Source organism: Lycium ferocissimum, chromosome 3 (genome assembly GCF_029784015.1).
Source record: "Lycium ferocissimum isolate CSIRO_LF1 chromosome 3, AGI_CSIRO_Lferr_CH_V1, whole genome shotgun sequence".
NCBI classification, from domain to species: Eukaryota; Viridiplantae; Streptophyta; class Magnoliopsida; order Solanales; family Solanaceae; genus Lycium; species Lycium ferocissimum.
In genome coordinates this window covers 25515136-25528926 of record NC_081344.1, presented here as the reverse complement: position 1 = coordinate 25528926, position 13791 = coordinate 25515136, and the positions used below count along the sequence as shown (strand labels likewise).

Sequence of the window (13791 nt, the reverse complement as noted above, 5' to 3'; positions counted from 1 at the left end):
GGCTATTTCTCTTATCACTTGTTACTTTTCATATCCTTATTATGTTATTATTCATTCCTTACATACTCAGAACATTATTCGTACTGACGTCCTTTTGTTTGTGGACGCTAAGTTTAGGTAGACAGGGAGACTGATCAGACCCCTAGGCTGCTTCTCAGTGATTGTACAGGAGCACTCCATTTGTTCCGGAGTAGCAGTTCAGTTGGTATGATTCTTTTGTGTATATATGGGCATGGTGGGGTCCTTTCCCGTCCTTATTATGTTATGCACTCCAGCAGAGGCTCATAGACAGATATGTACAGTTAGTTGTCCTATGACCTTCTCGGCCTACATTTTGTTTTACCATTTTTGACATCCTTGTCGGCTTGTATACATGGGCAGAGTTTGATATATATATATATATATATATATATATATATATATATATATATATATATATATATCTTAGGCACATGTCCCTTGCAGTTTATGATGATATCTAGTAGTTAGCATTGTGGCCCACTCAGGTATGATTTTGTGATGCATGTATGTCATGTGGTGCTCGGTAGTTTAGCTGCGGGTGCCCGTCATGGCTCTCCAGTTGGGTCGTGACTGACTCGCTAGGTAGATATGGGCATTTTGACCATTTTACCCCTATCTGTACCCTTCCGAGACTAGGAATGAGCCTAATGAAAGCTCAAAGAGTTAGAAGTCTAAGAATTGAGGCCTTGATTTAAGTTTGTGTGTATGTTTTGCATTTTTTGAAAACTTGTTTCGTTTCCGTTAGGGGGTGACTTAGTAAATTTGACCTCAATTGGGAATTCCGAGGCCACGGGGGAGTCCGTAGCATATTTTTACATTGATGTACATGTCTGGTTTGTGTCTGTAGGGCCTCGAATTGATGTCAAAATTTTGGGTGAAAATCTGGTGAAAAACCAGGGCTCACTGGTCAGATGTAACCGCTACAGTGGGTGTAATACCGCTGTAGCGGGCCCGCCATAGTGAGGCGATGGTCGCGGCCGCGGGGAGTCGGGAATTAATAAGGTCCGCCGTAGCGGAAGAAGTTCCGCTATAGCGAGACCGCTGCAGCGAAACATTGACCGTTGCAACGGTCAACGGAAGGCAGTAACTGATTTTATATTGTGGAATTTCGAGTCATTCACCACTTTACACCAGAAACAGTTACCTAGAAAGTAAGAGGCGAAATTCCTAGTGTCTTGGTGGGTTCTCCTTTGAAGGTAAGTCTCAACCCTTTTCATTGTTCATTCCTTACATCTTAAGTTCCTACATTAATTGAAGGTCCTGTAATGGTGGAGAAAAAGGGTAGAACCCTAGAAGTTGTAAAGCCTTACAAAATTGAAGGGTGTTTGATTTTATTGTTGTTCATTCATCTAGGAGTGTAGATTATCACTTTCGAGGATGAGAACTTTATTATTAATGGTGAAAATCGCATATTGAGACTTAGGGTTCACATAAAAATGAAAGCTTTAGCCTAAAATCCATTTGAAAGGGTTTGAATTGATTAGAGACCTATGAATTGGGGATTGTATGATCATTGGGACTAAGGTTATGATGAAATTGTAATAAGTGATAGTTCACTCATTTGAAAAGGGTAGAAGTAATTGGGTTTTCTTCCCTAATTGTTGTTCTTATTTGATTAGATAATTCATTACTCACTTAGCATTACATTGCTAGAGTTTGAACGTTCCGAAGCATTACGGAAGGGAAAAGCTGTTGCGGAGTAGCTTGTATTGTTCCAGTTCGGCATCTGAGGTAGGTTACGGTTTACTTCAGTTAGACTTTGGTTAGTTGATTGTATATGTAGTAAAGTTGATAGGAGACAACATGATTAGGTCTTCAGACATGACGTCTAGTTGGATATTACTTAGGTTGGTATGATTGCCGAATTATGTGGGCTTATCGCTATTGCATTATGTTTTGAAACCTAAGGTGTATGGTGGTGACATGAGAAGGAAGGAGTTAGTATATAATCTTCTTATTGATCATGATGTTTGCATATTCATGTTTTTTTGAGTTGATTATCTGAGTCTTGTTATGACTTATGGCATGGTGCCTTGTATTCATTGACATTGATATTATTGACTGATCATGTTCCATATTGACTGTTGGACTGGAAATACATTGATGTTCATATTGTGATCATATATATATATATATATATATATATATATATATATATATATATATATATATATATATATATATATATATATATATATATATATATGTAAAGGCACATTTGACAGGGGGTGAGGATGTGGCCTAGTTATGGGCTCGTGATCCGAGGTCAGTTCCTAAGCGAGTGGTACATGGGTCCCTTGCAGGTCATGACTATTGAGCGAAAATTGTCAGTAGCGTGTGTGTACAGGTGAGATAATATCATTGTTGCATTGCATTGCATTGGACTTGTATTATTCCTGTTGATGGTTGTGGCTAGACTTATCTTATTCCTGTGTTAGCTGATTTCTGTTGATGACAATATTTGGTTATGTGTTGTTGTGCCTATCTGCCTATTTTATTAATTTTATGAACGTATGCATGATACTAATCTTAGTCGAACTATGATATCTACCAGTACATAGTGTTTGTATTACTACTACCTTGCTGCACTTTTTATTTGAGTACAGGTTGTGTGCCAGAGACTTCGTCCAGACCTTATAATTAGCTTGAGGCCAGTTCCTGATTAGATCCAAGGGTGAGCTCCTATCCATGCCATTCCACCTGAAGATCTTTCTTATTTTATATGTCTATATCATTTCAGACATTTATGATTATTTTAGACAATTGTTCATTCTCCAGACAGTTATGGTTTAGAGTCCTTGTACGATAACTTTCAGATTTTGGGGTTGTAATACATAGGATTTCCGCAGTTTATTTATTTATGGCATGATTAGACAGATTTATGATTTAATTCTGGTTATTGGTTTATGATTATTTAAATGATTAAGTAATTGGTTAAGGGGATGGTTCGCCCATTAGGAGAATTAGTGTGGGTACCACTCACGGTTAATTGGGTCGTGACATAAGACAATTGATTTCGGAACTAATTATCACAGTTGCTTATATAAAGTCTAAGGACAACCTTGCAAAATCCACGTACAAAAGGACTCACGAGGAATATGATAATAAGCACAACAAATGCTATGGGTCTAATTAAGATAATTAAATTGTCACGAGTATTGGGAACCTTACCTCTACTATTGCTCTACAACAATACTAAAGGCTCAAAAGGTAACAAGAAGTTATTTTGTTACAGTTAGCAAGTACCAAAATTTAGTACTTATGAAAATGAGGCTGAGTACAAAAATACTCTTAATGAAGAAGCCAGAGTTCGGAGAAAGAACTATTGAGAAGATGTTTTTGTAAATATACTTTTCGTTAATTTTTAAAAATTATTTAATAATTAAAAACATTTTTAATTATAAAAATGACTAGTTGCGATTAAAAAATGTGCCTATTCCTAAAAGATTTATATTAAAAGGTGTCTATTCCTAAAGGATTCAAGTCTGTTGGTTTGAACAGACACTTAAGTATTATAAATACCTAATTACCCCTAAACAAAAATATGAATCAGATTTCTCTCTCTCTCTCTCTCTCTCTCTCTCTCTCTCTCACACACACACACACACACACATTACAAATCAAAACATTTTGTTCTTGTGGGAAATTCGAATTAATTGTCGATATTCGAATTTTGGTCGTTTTATAAATCCTGGAAGAATTCTGCCAAATCCCTGTAGCAGTTATAGTGGGAAGCTTAAATTCTTTAAGGACGGTGAATACACTATCAAAGCCAATTTCGAAATCCCTCCAATTTTATAACAAAGACAAACCCTAATAGTAGTTGTCGTGTACTTCACTGAGTTGAGGTTCTAAAAAGAATCTATTTTTTGCTACAAAAGGTGGTATATATACTGTTGTTATTGCTTTTCAGATTCGCGCACCTACATTGAGAGCATTGTGATAACAAAATGAAGAAGAAAATCCTGTGAGCGAGAAAGAGAACAAACTGAAGAACCAAGTCTTGAGACTGAAGTTCCTTTCAGGTCTACAATTTGTCATAGTTATTGTAGTAGATGTATTAAATTTTAGCCCAAATTGCTTATTTTAGAAATATTGTATGTAGTTAGATATTTTCTTCAGAGAAACCTTTGTTCTTTTAAACTATACTTAGTCTCTTATGTTATAGAGTTGTAACCTGAAACGTTCATTTTTCACTATTAAAAAAGAGACAAAAATCGACGGACTGTGTTGGTTTTTCGGTGAAAATCAACGCAAACGGTCCATCGGTTTACGTTACGTCGCTTTTCGAAAACCGACGGACTTTGTCGGTTAAAATCAACGGAAAATCAACGGACTCCGTCTGTTTTTTTTTTTTTTTTTTGAATAAAATAATGAAATGTAGTAACTTGGAATCGAACCCGGGTATGTCCCATGGCATTAAAGCGCTCTACCATTAGACCACTCATATTCTTTGATCAAATAGTTACATTGATTTAATTGGGAAAGGTATTCAAAACACACTCAAACTATGGCCAAAATTGCCATAACACACCTCAACTTTGTGGGGGTCCTATGACCCCCCTGGACTTATTTTTTGTGTATTATTTACGCTTTCAACCGGTGACCTGGACTAGCAAGTGAAGCTACTCTCCTTCAGCGCGTAAGAGATGATAAAAACTATATGGACCCGTGTATATTTGCCACATGGCCGTCCAAATAACGTTTTTAATTCCCCAAATCCAATATTAAATCCCCACAAACGGCTAGATCTTCTTCTCTTCTTCCATATTGAGTTCTTCCCCAAATTTTGTGGTAAATTTCTTCTCTTTATGTTTCAATTCTTACCCAAGATTGGATTCTTACAATTTCTTTCCCAAATTTCTGATTAAAAATTCGGGTTAGCTATGGAAGAAACAAGATTGGATTTGAATAAGCTTTGTATGGACAATGAAGATCCAATGTTGAATGCGGAGGTGCGATGCGATCATGGTGTGTTGCTCCTATTGAAGACTTCACGGTCCGACAACAATCCGGAAGAAGATATTGGTCTTGCCCCTACTATGGTTCGAAGAAGTGTAAATTTTTTCGATGGAGGGATCTTTCCAAAGTTGATGAAAGATCGAAATACATTATTCCAAAGTTAGTGAACAAAATGAAGGAGATGCATGGAGAATTAGCTTCAAAAGAGAAGAAAATTAAGGAGATGGAAGAAGGATGTGGAAGTTCCAAAATTGCCGAGATGTTGAAAGAGATTGAAATGGAAGAACAATCTGTCTCAAGTGATAAGAAAATGAAGGAGATGGAAGAACAATCAAGTGTGATTAGTCTAGGCGAAATTGAAAATGCAAAAGAGATAAAATCGAAAAAGAAGGGGATCAACAACTTTAGCTCTAATTTGATTTTCACATTTTGTATCTTGTTTTGTTTTGCTAGTTGGATCAGTTGGTTAATGCGAGGAAATGCTTCAACTTGCCATCACCAATTGCCTTAGTGTTTCTTGTATTTTTGAAGTTGAATGGTGGCAGTGCTTGGAAAAATGTCTTTTGTGTTATGGTTAATGTTAGTTAGGAACTACTTTTCCCTTTTATTTTGTCTTGTGGTTAATGTATGTTAGAAAATCCTTTCTAGTTTTCTTTTGTTTTGTGTTTAATGTAAGTTCGAAATTGATGAATGAAATCCCTTTAATTTAGAAAGCAAAGGTGTTACATGTGCTCCAACATAAACCTTGCTTAAATTGAAAACACAGAGACCAATCTAATCTATTTCTATGATCTCCTATTTTTTTTAACAAGGAAGTGTATCCGGTCTCTAACAGCGTCATAGGCCTTGAAACACAATACATCCCCTGTCCTGAATCCGTTAGCATCTATAAATTCTTTACATCCTTGATAGATCCGCGTATGAGCACCAACTTTGTATTTCATTTTGTACGCACCACTTTCAGAAATTACAACAGCTTTACGGTCATCGTCTGGGAGAAATTCAAGAATGCTACTTGGAAGGATCTGCGGAAAAACATGTGATTACTAAAACTAAAATAACAATTGAAAATAACAAATAAATTAGATGAACACTTACGAAATCATCCTTTTCGACGTATGATTTGGTCAATTTTTTCTCAAAATAAGCTACCATTTTCGAATTAAGGCTCATGTTAGAGGCTGTGTAGAATGCTATTTCATAGTATTAGAGCGTGAGTGAAAGCCTATGTTTATAATGTCTTTTGCAATAAATTCCCCACTACTTAACCCCCAAGCACCTTAGCTGTTGTTGACCACCTTTAAATCCGGTCAAAAGCTTGACCACATTTAGTGAGCAACATTAATTTCGTTCAAAATGCTTGACCAGATTTTGTGAGCAACATTAATGCAGTTCAAATGCATGACCAGACTTCACTTGGTCCATAAACTGCACTTTCAAAAAGAAACAGCTGCACCAACATAGGTTGCACATTCTGGACATTAAAAATGTGCACCAACAATTTCAAATAGAAACAGACATTCTGGACATTAAACATGTGCACTGATGTTACTGCTGAAAGAGACAGGACTTAATAATAGAAACAGACCTTGCTATATATAAACAATTGCACCAATATAAGTTTGTACAAAAGTAGTGCATCACATTCATGATGATGCAACATTCTGCGTAGCATAATGTCACAAAACAAGCATCCAAACCACAAACTACTTTACTTTGTTTATGAACTGCAAAAACTGCCAACTACATTAACTTGTTCTACCAACTACCAACATATTAACACTACTTCCATGGATCCTTTGTCTGCGAGTTCTGGGTTGCTGTCACTTTTCTGGGTTGCTGTCACTTTTTTTCTTTTCTTTACCTTCATCTCTTCAAGCTGGCTTGATGTCATTGCTGCTTTGCCCTTCCACCTCACCCCAGTCCTTGCTTTGTGACCAAGGTCCCAAGAACATCACCGACCTTATATGCTTTCTTGGAGCAAGATCAATTATCCTACTACTTGGCAAGCCATGCTGTAGACAAAGCAAAATAATTGTTTATAGTTAGTAAACTCACTTGCAACAAATATACCCATTCCAACAAATATACCCATTCCAACAAATATTTCAGCTCTTACATTGTATGTTGTAAATCCATTTTTCATGACAAATATACCCCTTCCAACAGTCCTAGGCCTTTTGTAAGGGGTTGTTCTTCCTCTTTCATTATCAACAGCTATTACAGTAGAAGCTTGAGAGGTTTTTCTTGGTCTTCCCCTCCTCACATTAGACTGAGAAGCAGCAGTTGATCAGGTGCATTGGTTGCAACAGGTGCAGCACTAGAAGCTTGAGAGTTTTTCTTGGTCTTCCCCTCCTCACATTAGACTGAGAAGCAGCAGGTTGATTAGGTGCATTGGCTGCAACAGGTGCAGCATAACTTGTTGCATTTTCAAACCATTTAGCAGTAATGGTTGTCCTCCTTGTTCCCACACCTCTTGTTGGTGCTTGAGAAGTACTCCTTGGCCTTGCACTTGCTGTTGGTGGTGCTTGAGAAGTACTTCTGGGCCTTGCACTTGCTGTTGGTGGTGCTTGAGAAGTACTTCTGGGCCTTGCACTTGCTGTTGGTGGTGCTTGAGAAGTACTTCTGGGCCTTGCACTTGCTGTTGGTGGTGCTTCAGAAGTACTCCTTGGCCTTGCACTTGCTCTTGCTGGTGCATCGGTTAATGGATTTTTCCTTGGCCTTCCCCTAGTCTTGCGGGTGCAAGACTTGATTCAAACAAAGCTTGGCCGAGATGTATGCAAAGCAATATCCGGTCCATTACCATAGCTTGTTCTACGTAATCCTACCAAAAACAATAGTGTCAAATCAAAACCATTACTACAAAGAGTATAAAAAAGCAGTTTACTTTAAAAGCTCATACCTTCAAAGGACTGACCTCTTTTATTATGGTTTTTACCATGACAAATGCTGCAAGTCATGTCAACTCCTTTTCTTGACAACTTACCATATCTTTTTGACTCAGTGGCTTCTCTTCTCCTGACCTTCTTTGGTCTGCCTGGCATAGGCTTTACAACTGGTGGTGCAACATAGGGGTTATTGGACTCAGGCCACATTTTCATAGTGGTGACTTGGTTGAAGAAAATGACAATAAGTCCTCAAGTAGGTCTCCCATCATCGTAGCAGCCTATCAATAAACTCAATGGATTCATACTTTTATATAATATGGCGAGAAGGGCATGTTGACATGGTATTCCCTCGAGCATCCGTGCCCTACAACCGCAAGTTCTATTTCTCAAATCAACAAGTATGTTGATATGGCCCATCACTAATTTCAAACCCTCTCTCACCATTGAAATCAATATTACATTCCATTGACTTCTTTATGTTGATTTCTAGTACCCTCAGTGCCATTGGAGATATATTGGTTAACCATGTTTTTGGAAATTGACTCAACTGACCTATTCTAGTCATTACCTTTACTCTAATCTCTTCAAGCATAGTGATAATGGTTTTATGCCTTGGTCCTAAAATTCAGGCATTGAATCTCTCAGACATATTATAGTCCACACTATCACACTTAATGTCAGTTCTAAAGTACAAAGTTACACCAAGTTTCTGGGTAGTACGGTAAATGCAACAATATCCTTACCATCCTCGCGCACTCAAGCCGATTCATTTTGTCCGCATTTATCTTCATCTCTCCTTCAAAGGTGCTTTTTGCACACTTCCAGAATTGGTTTCTTCTTTGAAGACCTCTCCATCCTTTTGCCCAGTTGGCTAGGATGTGTCTTGCACACATCCTGTACTCCACCAGTGGTAACAATTCTTTCATAGCTGATTGAAGCCCCTACAATTTTGAGAAACAATTATATATGAATGGACAGAAACTAAATGAAGAAAAAAAAAGTGATTGTCATACCTTTTGCATGTCTGATATCACAGTGTAGTTGCTGCCATCTCCCATTCCCAAATCAGCTATCAATAATTTCAAAAATCATGTCCAAGTGTTCTTATTGTTATATTCCACTATGGCCCAAGCAATAGGCAACATTTGATTATTAGCATTTATAGCAACAGCAGCTAATAGCTGTCCTTTGGTTATTCCCTTTAAGAAACAACCATCCAAACCAATACATTTCCTACAACCATCTAAAAAGCATTTTTTCAAAGCAGCAAAGCAAATACAAAAACTTTCAAACACCAACCTACCACTTTCACCAAGAGTCATCAACCTTAACAACACAAGTACTCCCGTGATTAGTCCTCAAAATTTCATCCCTATAATCAAATATTCTTCCAAACTCTAACACATGATCACCCATGATTTCTTGGAGTACTTTAGCTCTAGCTCTCCTGGCAGTGATTTTTCCAACATGTATGTTAAGTTCTTCCCTAATCAACTCGCTGAAACTTGAAAATCCTAATGTTTGGTCGTTCGTAATTCTATTCTTGTAATGCTTAGACAAGAACTTAGCATTGCAAATGTAATTTCTAGTAGTCTTGACACACCTATGTTTAGGATTGTAGGTTTTGATCATGAAATCATTAGTCTTCTTGTCAAGACTTGCATATAGCAGCCATGGGCAGCCATCCCTACACCTCACCCTAACCTTTTTGGGCTCATTAACAAATTTCTCTAACTGCACACCCCTTTGAAGTGCATATTTTGTAACAGCATCCCTAAACTCATTCACATCCTCAAAAACCATCCCCAACTCCCACATCACTTTTTCAACAGTTTTGTAAAAAATTATCCTTCTCCTAGCCCTCCTAGACCCTAACTCATCATCTATATCTGATTCAACACTATATGCATCAGAACTGACATACACTGGCTCATCCCCAGCAACCTTACCTTTCAAGCTTGTATCAGCAGTAGCAGTTTCATCAAAGCCCAGATCTGGACCAACTTCACCAACAGGAATTTCTCCAGGGTCATTTGGTATCCTTTCTCTTCTTTTCCTCCTCTGATATGACCTCCTTTCAGGCCTCAAATTTATGCACTCTTCATGAACATCATCACTTTCATGTTCAAGATCATGTTCATTAAATAGTTCACTTTGGTCGACTCGTAACTATCATCGTGGACTCGGTCGATTCAAGAATAGGAAATTCACTACTTAATGGGTCTTCGTAAGCCAAGAAAGAAGCCTACCGATTTAAGTCTTTAGCTTTCGAGGCCGCCGGTTCTTTATTAAAAGCAAACCCATCCCCTTCTTGGATACCCCCATCCCTTTCTTTATTAAAAGTAGCCAAAGATTCCTCATTGAGGCTAGTGTATTCCAAAAAAGCAATGGGACCATCTACATTATCTAAATTATCAACCATGTGACAGACATAGATTTCAATAGTATCCCCATTTTCAAAACTTTGTGAAATTTCCAAAATGTCCCTATCGCCTTGGATTTCTACAACACTGTCACTATTAGGTCTCCTAACACAAAATGAACAACTTGTAGTATACCCTACTTCTTTAATATAATCCCTTAGTTCAAAAAAGGACATCCTATCCACATCAATATCCAAAAACTCTGTTATTTGTCCACCCTCATACTTTGGTTGCCCACTACTGACATCCAAAACCCCACCATGATACCATCTCAATGTTACTAATACAAACCCACTCATACCTGAAATTACAATTCAATAATAGTACAAACAATCAGTACCACACATATACAATAACAATAGATGGTCAACAACAATCACAACCCCACACACACATCAAATAACAAACAATTAAATTCAGACTTCTGACAATACAAGGCCAAACAGTGTATAAAATCACATTTTGGGGTGAAAATAAATTGGACACAATTACAACAGTAATACTACTCGACATGAGATTACACATCTCTTAACCCCAAATAACCCCAATTTAAACTAGGAAAAACCCATAATTTTTGAACAAACCCTAGAAATTCATACGACAATGTCACAAATCCTATATAATATAGAAAAAAATAAACTTTACGCGTACAATACTGACAAAGAACACGACTAACCTGGTATTTTTTCAGTTCACTAAAAGCTTGAAGATAAATCGACGATTTCGGGTCAAAATCCACCGCGATGTTACCACCTAAACTTAGTTTAACTATGATTCACACTGATTTGCAGAATAAAATGGTATTTGAGTGATTAATATGGCAGAAATCGAGTGGAAGGTGAGAGAGAATTTTGGATTTCAAATTTTGGAAACCAAAATAATGAAAATGACCCGTCTGGTTTTAACTTTATGAGCGCGTGCATACACTTAAACTCGTTTGAGTGACTTTGTCCGGTTGAAAGCGTAAATAATACACAAAAAATAAGTCCAGGGGGGTAGGATCCCCGCAAAGTTGAGGTGTGTTATGTCAATTTTGGCCATAGTTTGAGTGTGTTTTGAATACTTTTCCCGGTTTAATTTATACTGTTTTTTCGCTCTAAAAACCGACAGACTCCGTCGGTTTTTTTATAAAAAAAAAAAAAATAAAAAAAAATAAAAAACCGTCGGTTTATTTTAGAAAACAATATAAAAAATAATTACATTTTTCGCGCATTTTTTCTCTAAAAATAACGGACACAGTCCATCGGTTTTCTTTAAAAAAAAAAAGATTTAAAAAAATTGTCGAAAATCCATCGGTTTTTACCAAGCTTTTTAGTAGTGTTTGTTTTAGTAAAGTTTTGGAAGAAATCCTACATGCATAGGCGGGCTAGCTATGATTTTTACTTATGTTAAGCAAAGAGCTTTTCTACGTAGAAATATTCTGTTTTATTTATTTCCGCGTTTATTGCGGGAGTTATTTTAATCTATACAATGAACCAGGTCCTTGTAATTAAGTTCAATTGTTTGCTACTTATTTACTCAAAATTTTAAGAAATATAATCGAAAATCAGTCAAAGCACTATTAACCTCTCTAGTGTCTACTAGGTGTACTACAATAAACAAAACGGAAACAAAAACGCATTTGCACATGAATCCATTTTGGAACAAGACATAATGAATACCATTGTTGATATAAGGATTTGAACAAATGGAAGTACCAAGATAACCATATGGTTGTACATGATTATAAAACAGAGTAGCTAGCAAGCTAAAGAGTAACAATATATGGACATTATGTCTGTTTCTCCAGCTTACTATCTGGGTCTTTCCTGATTTTCTTGCCATAGTTGTTGGAATGAAAGTCGAGAAAAAGTGCCAAAAGCGAAGTATTAAAAGCTATACAGGCGCACCAAGGTCCAAACCCAGAGCACCCAATCTCAGTTGTAAAGTGATAGTAAAGCATAATAGGTGAACATATAAACCCAAAAATGAACTGAACAATTTGACAGTCTGTTACCAACCTCTTCCACCGTGGCTTCTTCTCTATAGAACATAGGAAATAATAAGCGTACATTAGAACATGAATTGAAGAATTGATGATAACAACAACATGGATCAGTGACTCTGAAGTGTAGATAGCAAGATAACAAAGAAGAGGCACCATCGTGTGATGGTACACGTGGAGGAACGAAAGCCTTCGCGATCGCGACCTACTAAGAATAATCAAAAGGGTGTCTATGAATTCAAGAGTCTTGGACAGGAAATAGACTTGGGACCAAAAGAAGATAGGTCCATGTGGAAGAATATGATTGGTAGGGAAACAAAAGAACCATTTCGGGTCCTGCCGTGGCGTTTGGTGGAGGACGGCGAGGCTGCAACCGACGGCCATGATGAGAGAGAAGAGGCATAGGATGAGGCTGTGGACGGCCGTCATGCGGTGGAGGGTGGTGGTGGACAGTGTGGGGAGGAGTGATGAGAAGCGAAGAGATAAAAGAGTGATGGACAAGTAGATAGAGATTGAAAGTGTGAGGAAAAGTAAGGAGGAACCAAAAGTGTGGCCTTGTTTCCATTCAAATTGGCTAATGGTTGGGTGGTCAACTAGCCAGTAGTGGAGACTGGAGTAAAGAGCTTCCATAGTGAACTTTCAGAGTTCTATATATCTCACAGACAACTTTATGTGAAGAATGCATATACATATATAGAGAGACCCGGGGGGGGGGGGGGGGGGGTGTGTGTGTGTTAGGTATGAAAAGGAAAATTTGTTTGGAAAATGTTTTCTAGGAAAATAAATGGTTTCTTACTTATATTCTTGTGTTCGGTAAGTAAGCAAATAATATTATCGTAAAAACATTTGTATATAATTTAGAGAAATACTATAGGAGGTGGAGGTAGGGAGGTAGGGGTGTGGGATGGGCTACACGAGTGGGAGTGAAAATGAGGTGTGTTGGAGGGTGGGAGGACACAATCAATGTGGAGTACCAGTGCGCGCCACTTGTGGAACTTGTTTTCTCTACTTCCACTAGAGAAATCATTTTCCTCATTTTAATTTAAAGGAATTTGTTTCCTAGAAAAAATATTTTCCAAAAATTTTGAACAACCAAACATGAAAAAATTGGAAAATTCTCCGTACCGAACACACTTATAAAGGTATATAGCCCTAAACGAGGATCTTCTGGATGCATGCATTGTGAGCCAATGCACCCATGAAATGGTGCCAACTAAAATTTATATTTTATTGAGAATGTATGTTTCTTGACAGAGAGTTTAAGAAAACACACACCAAAAAAAAAAAAAAAAAATCTTGAAATAAAAGACGAGTATAATGTACTGGTGCCTTTTGAATTTTGTAAACTAAAATCTACATAACAGATGTTAAATTAAAGAGTTACACTAAATATAAAAATGTCATTCTTTTTTAATTATATTAAGAAAGAATATAAGACACACATAAATTAAAATTACATGATGTTGCAAAAAAATCTTGTAAAGTAACGATTTACAAAGCTTAAACTCTTTGG

General features: G+C 37.1%; 1 protein-coding gene across 1 annotated transcript; it reads right to left on the bottom strand.

The window, feature by feature from the left end:
* Positions 1-11988: 11988 nt before the first annotated feature.
* LOC132051069 (uncharacterized) lies at positions 11989-12924 on the bottom strand. Its single transcript, XM_059442366.1, has one exon. It carries the CDS (start codon positions 12906-12908, stop codon positions 12066-12068), a length of 843 nt encoding a protein of 280 aa, XP_059298349.1. The 5' UTR covers positions 12909-12924; the 3' UTR covers positions 11989-12065.
* Between the last annotated feature and the right edge of the window lie 867 nt (positions 12925-13791).

What these genes read in the sequence shown, in the direction of transcription:
- LOC132051069 (XM_059442366.1), bottom strand. Translation starts at nt 12,908, where the DNA reads ATGGAAGCTCTTTACTCCAGTCTCCACTACTGGCTAGTTGACCACCCA.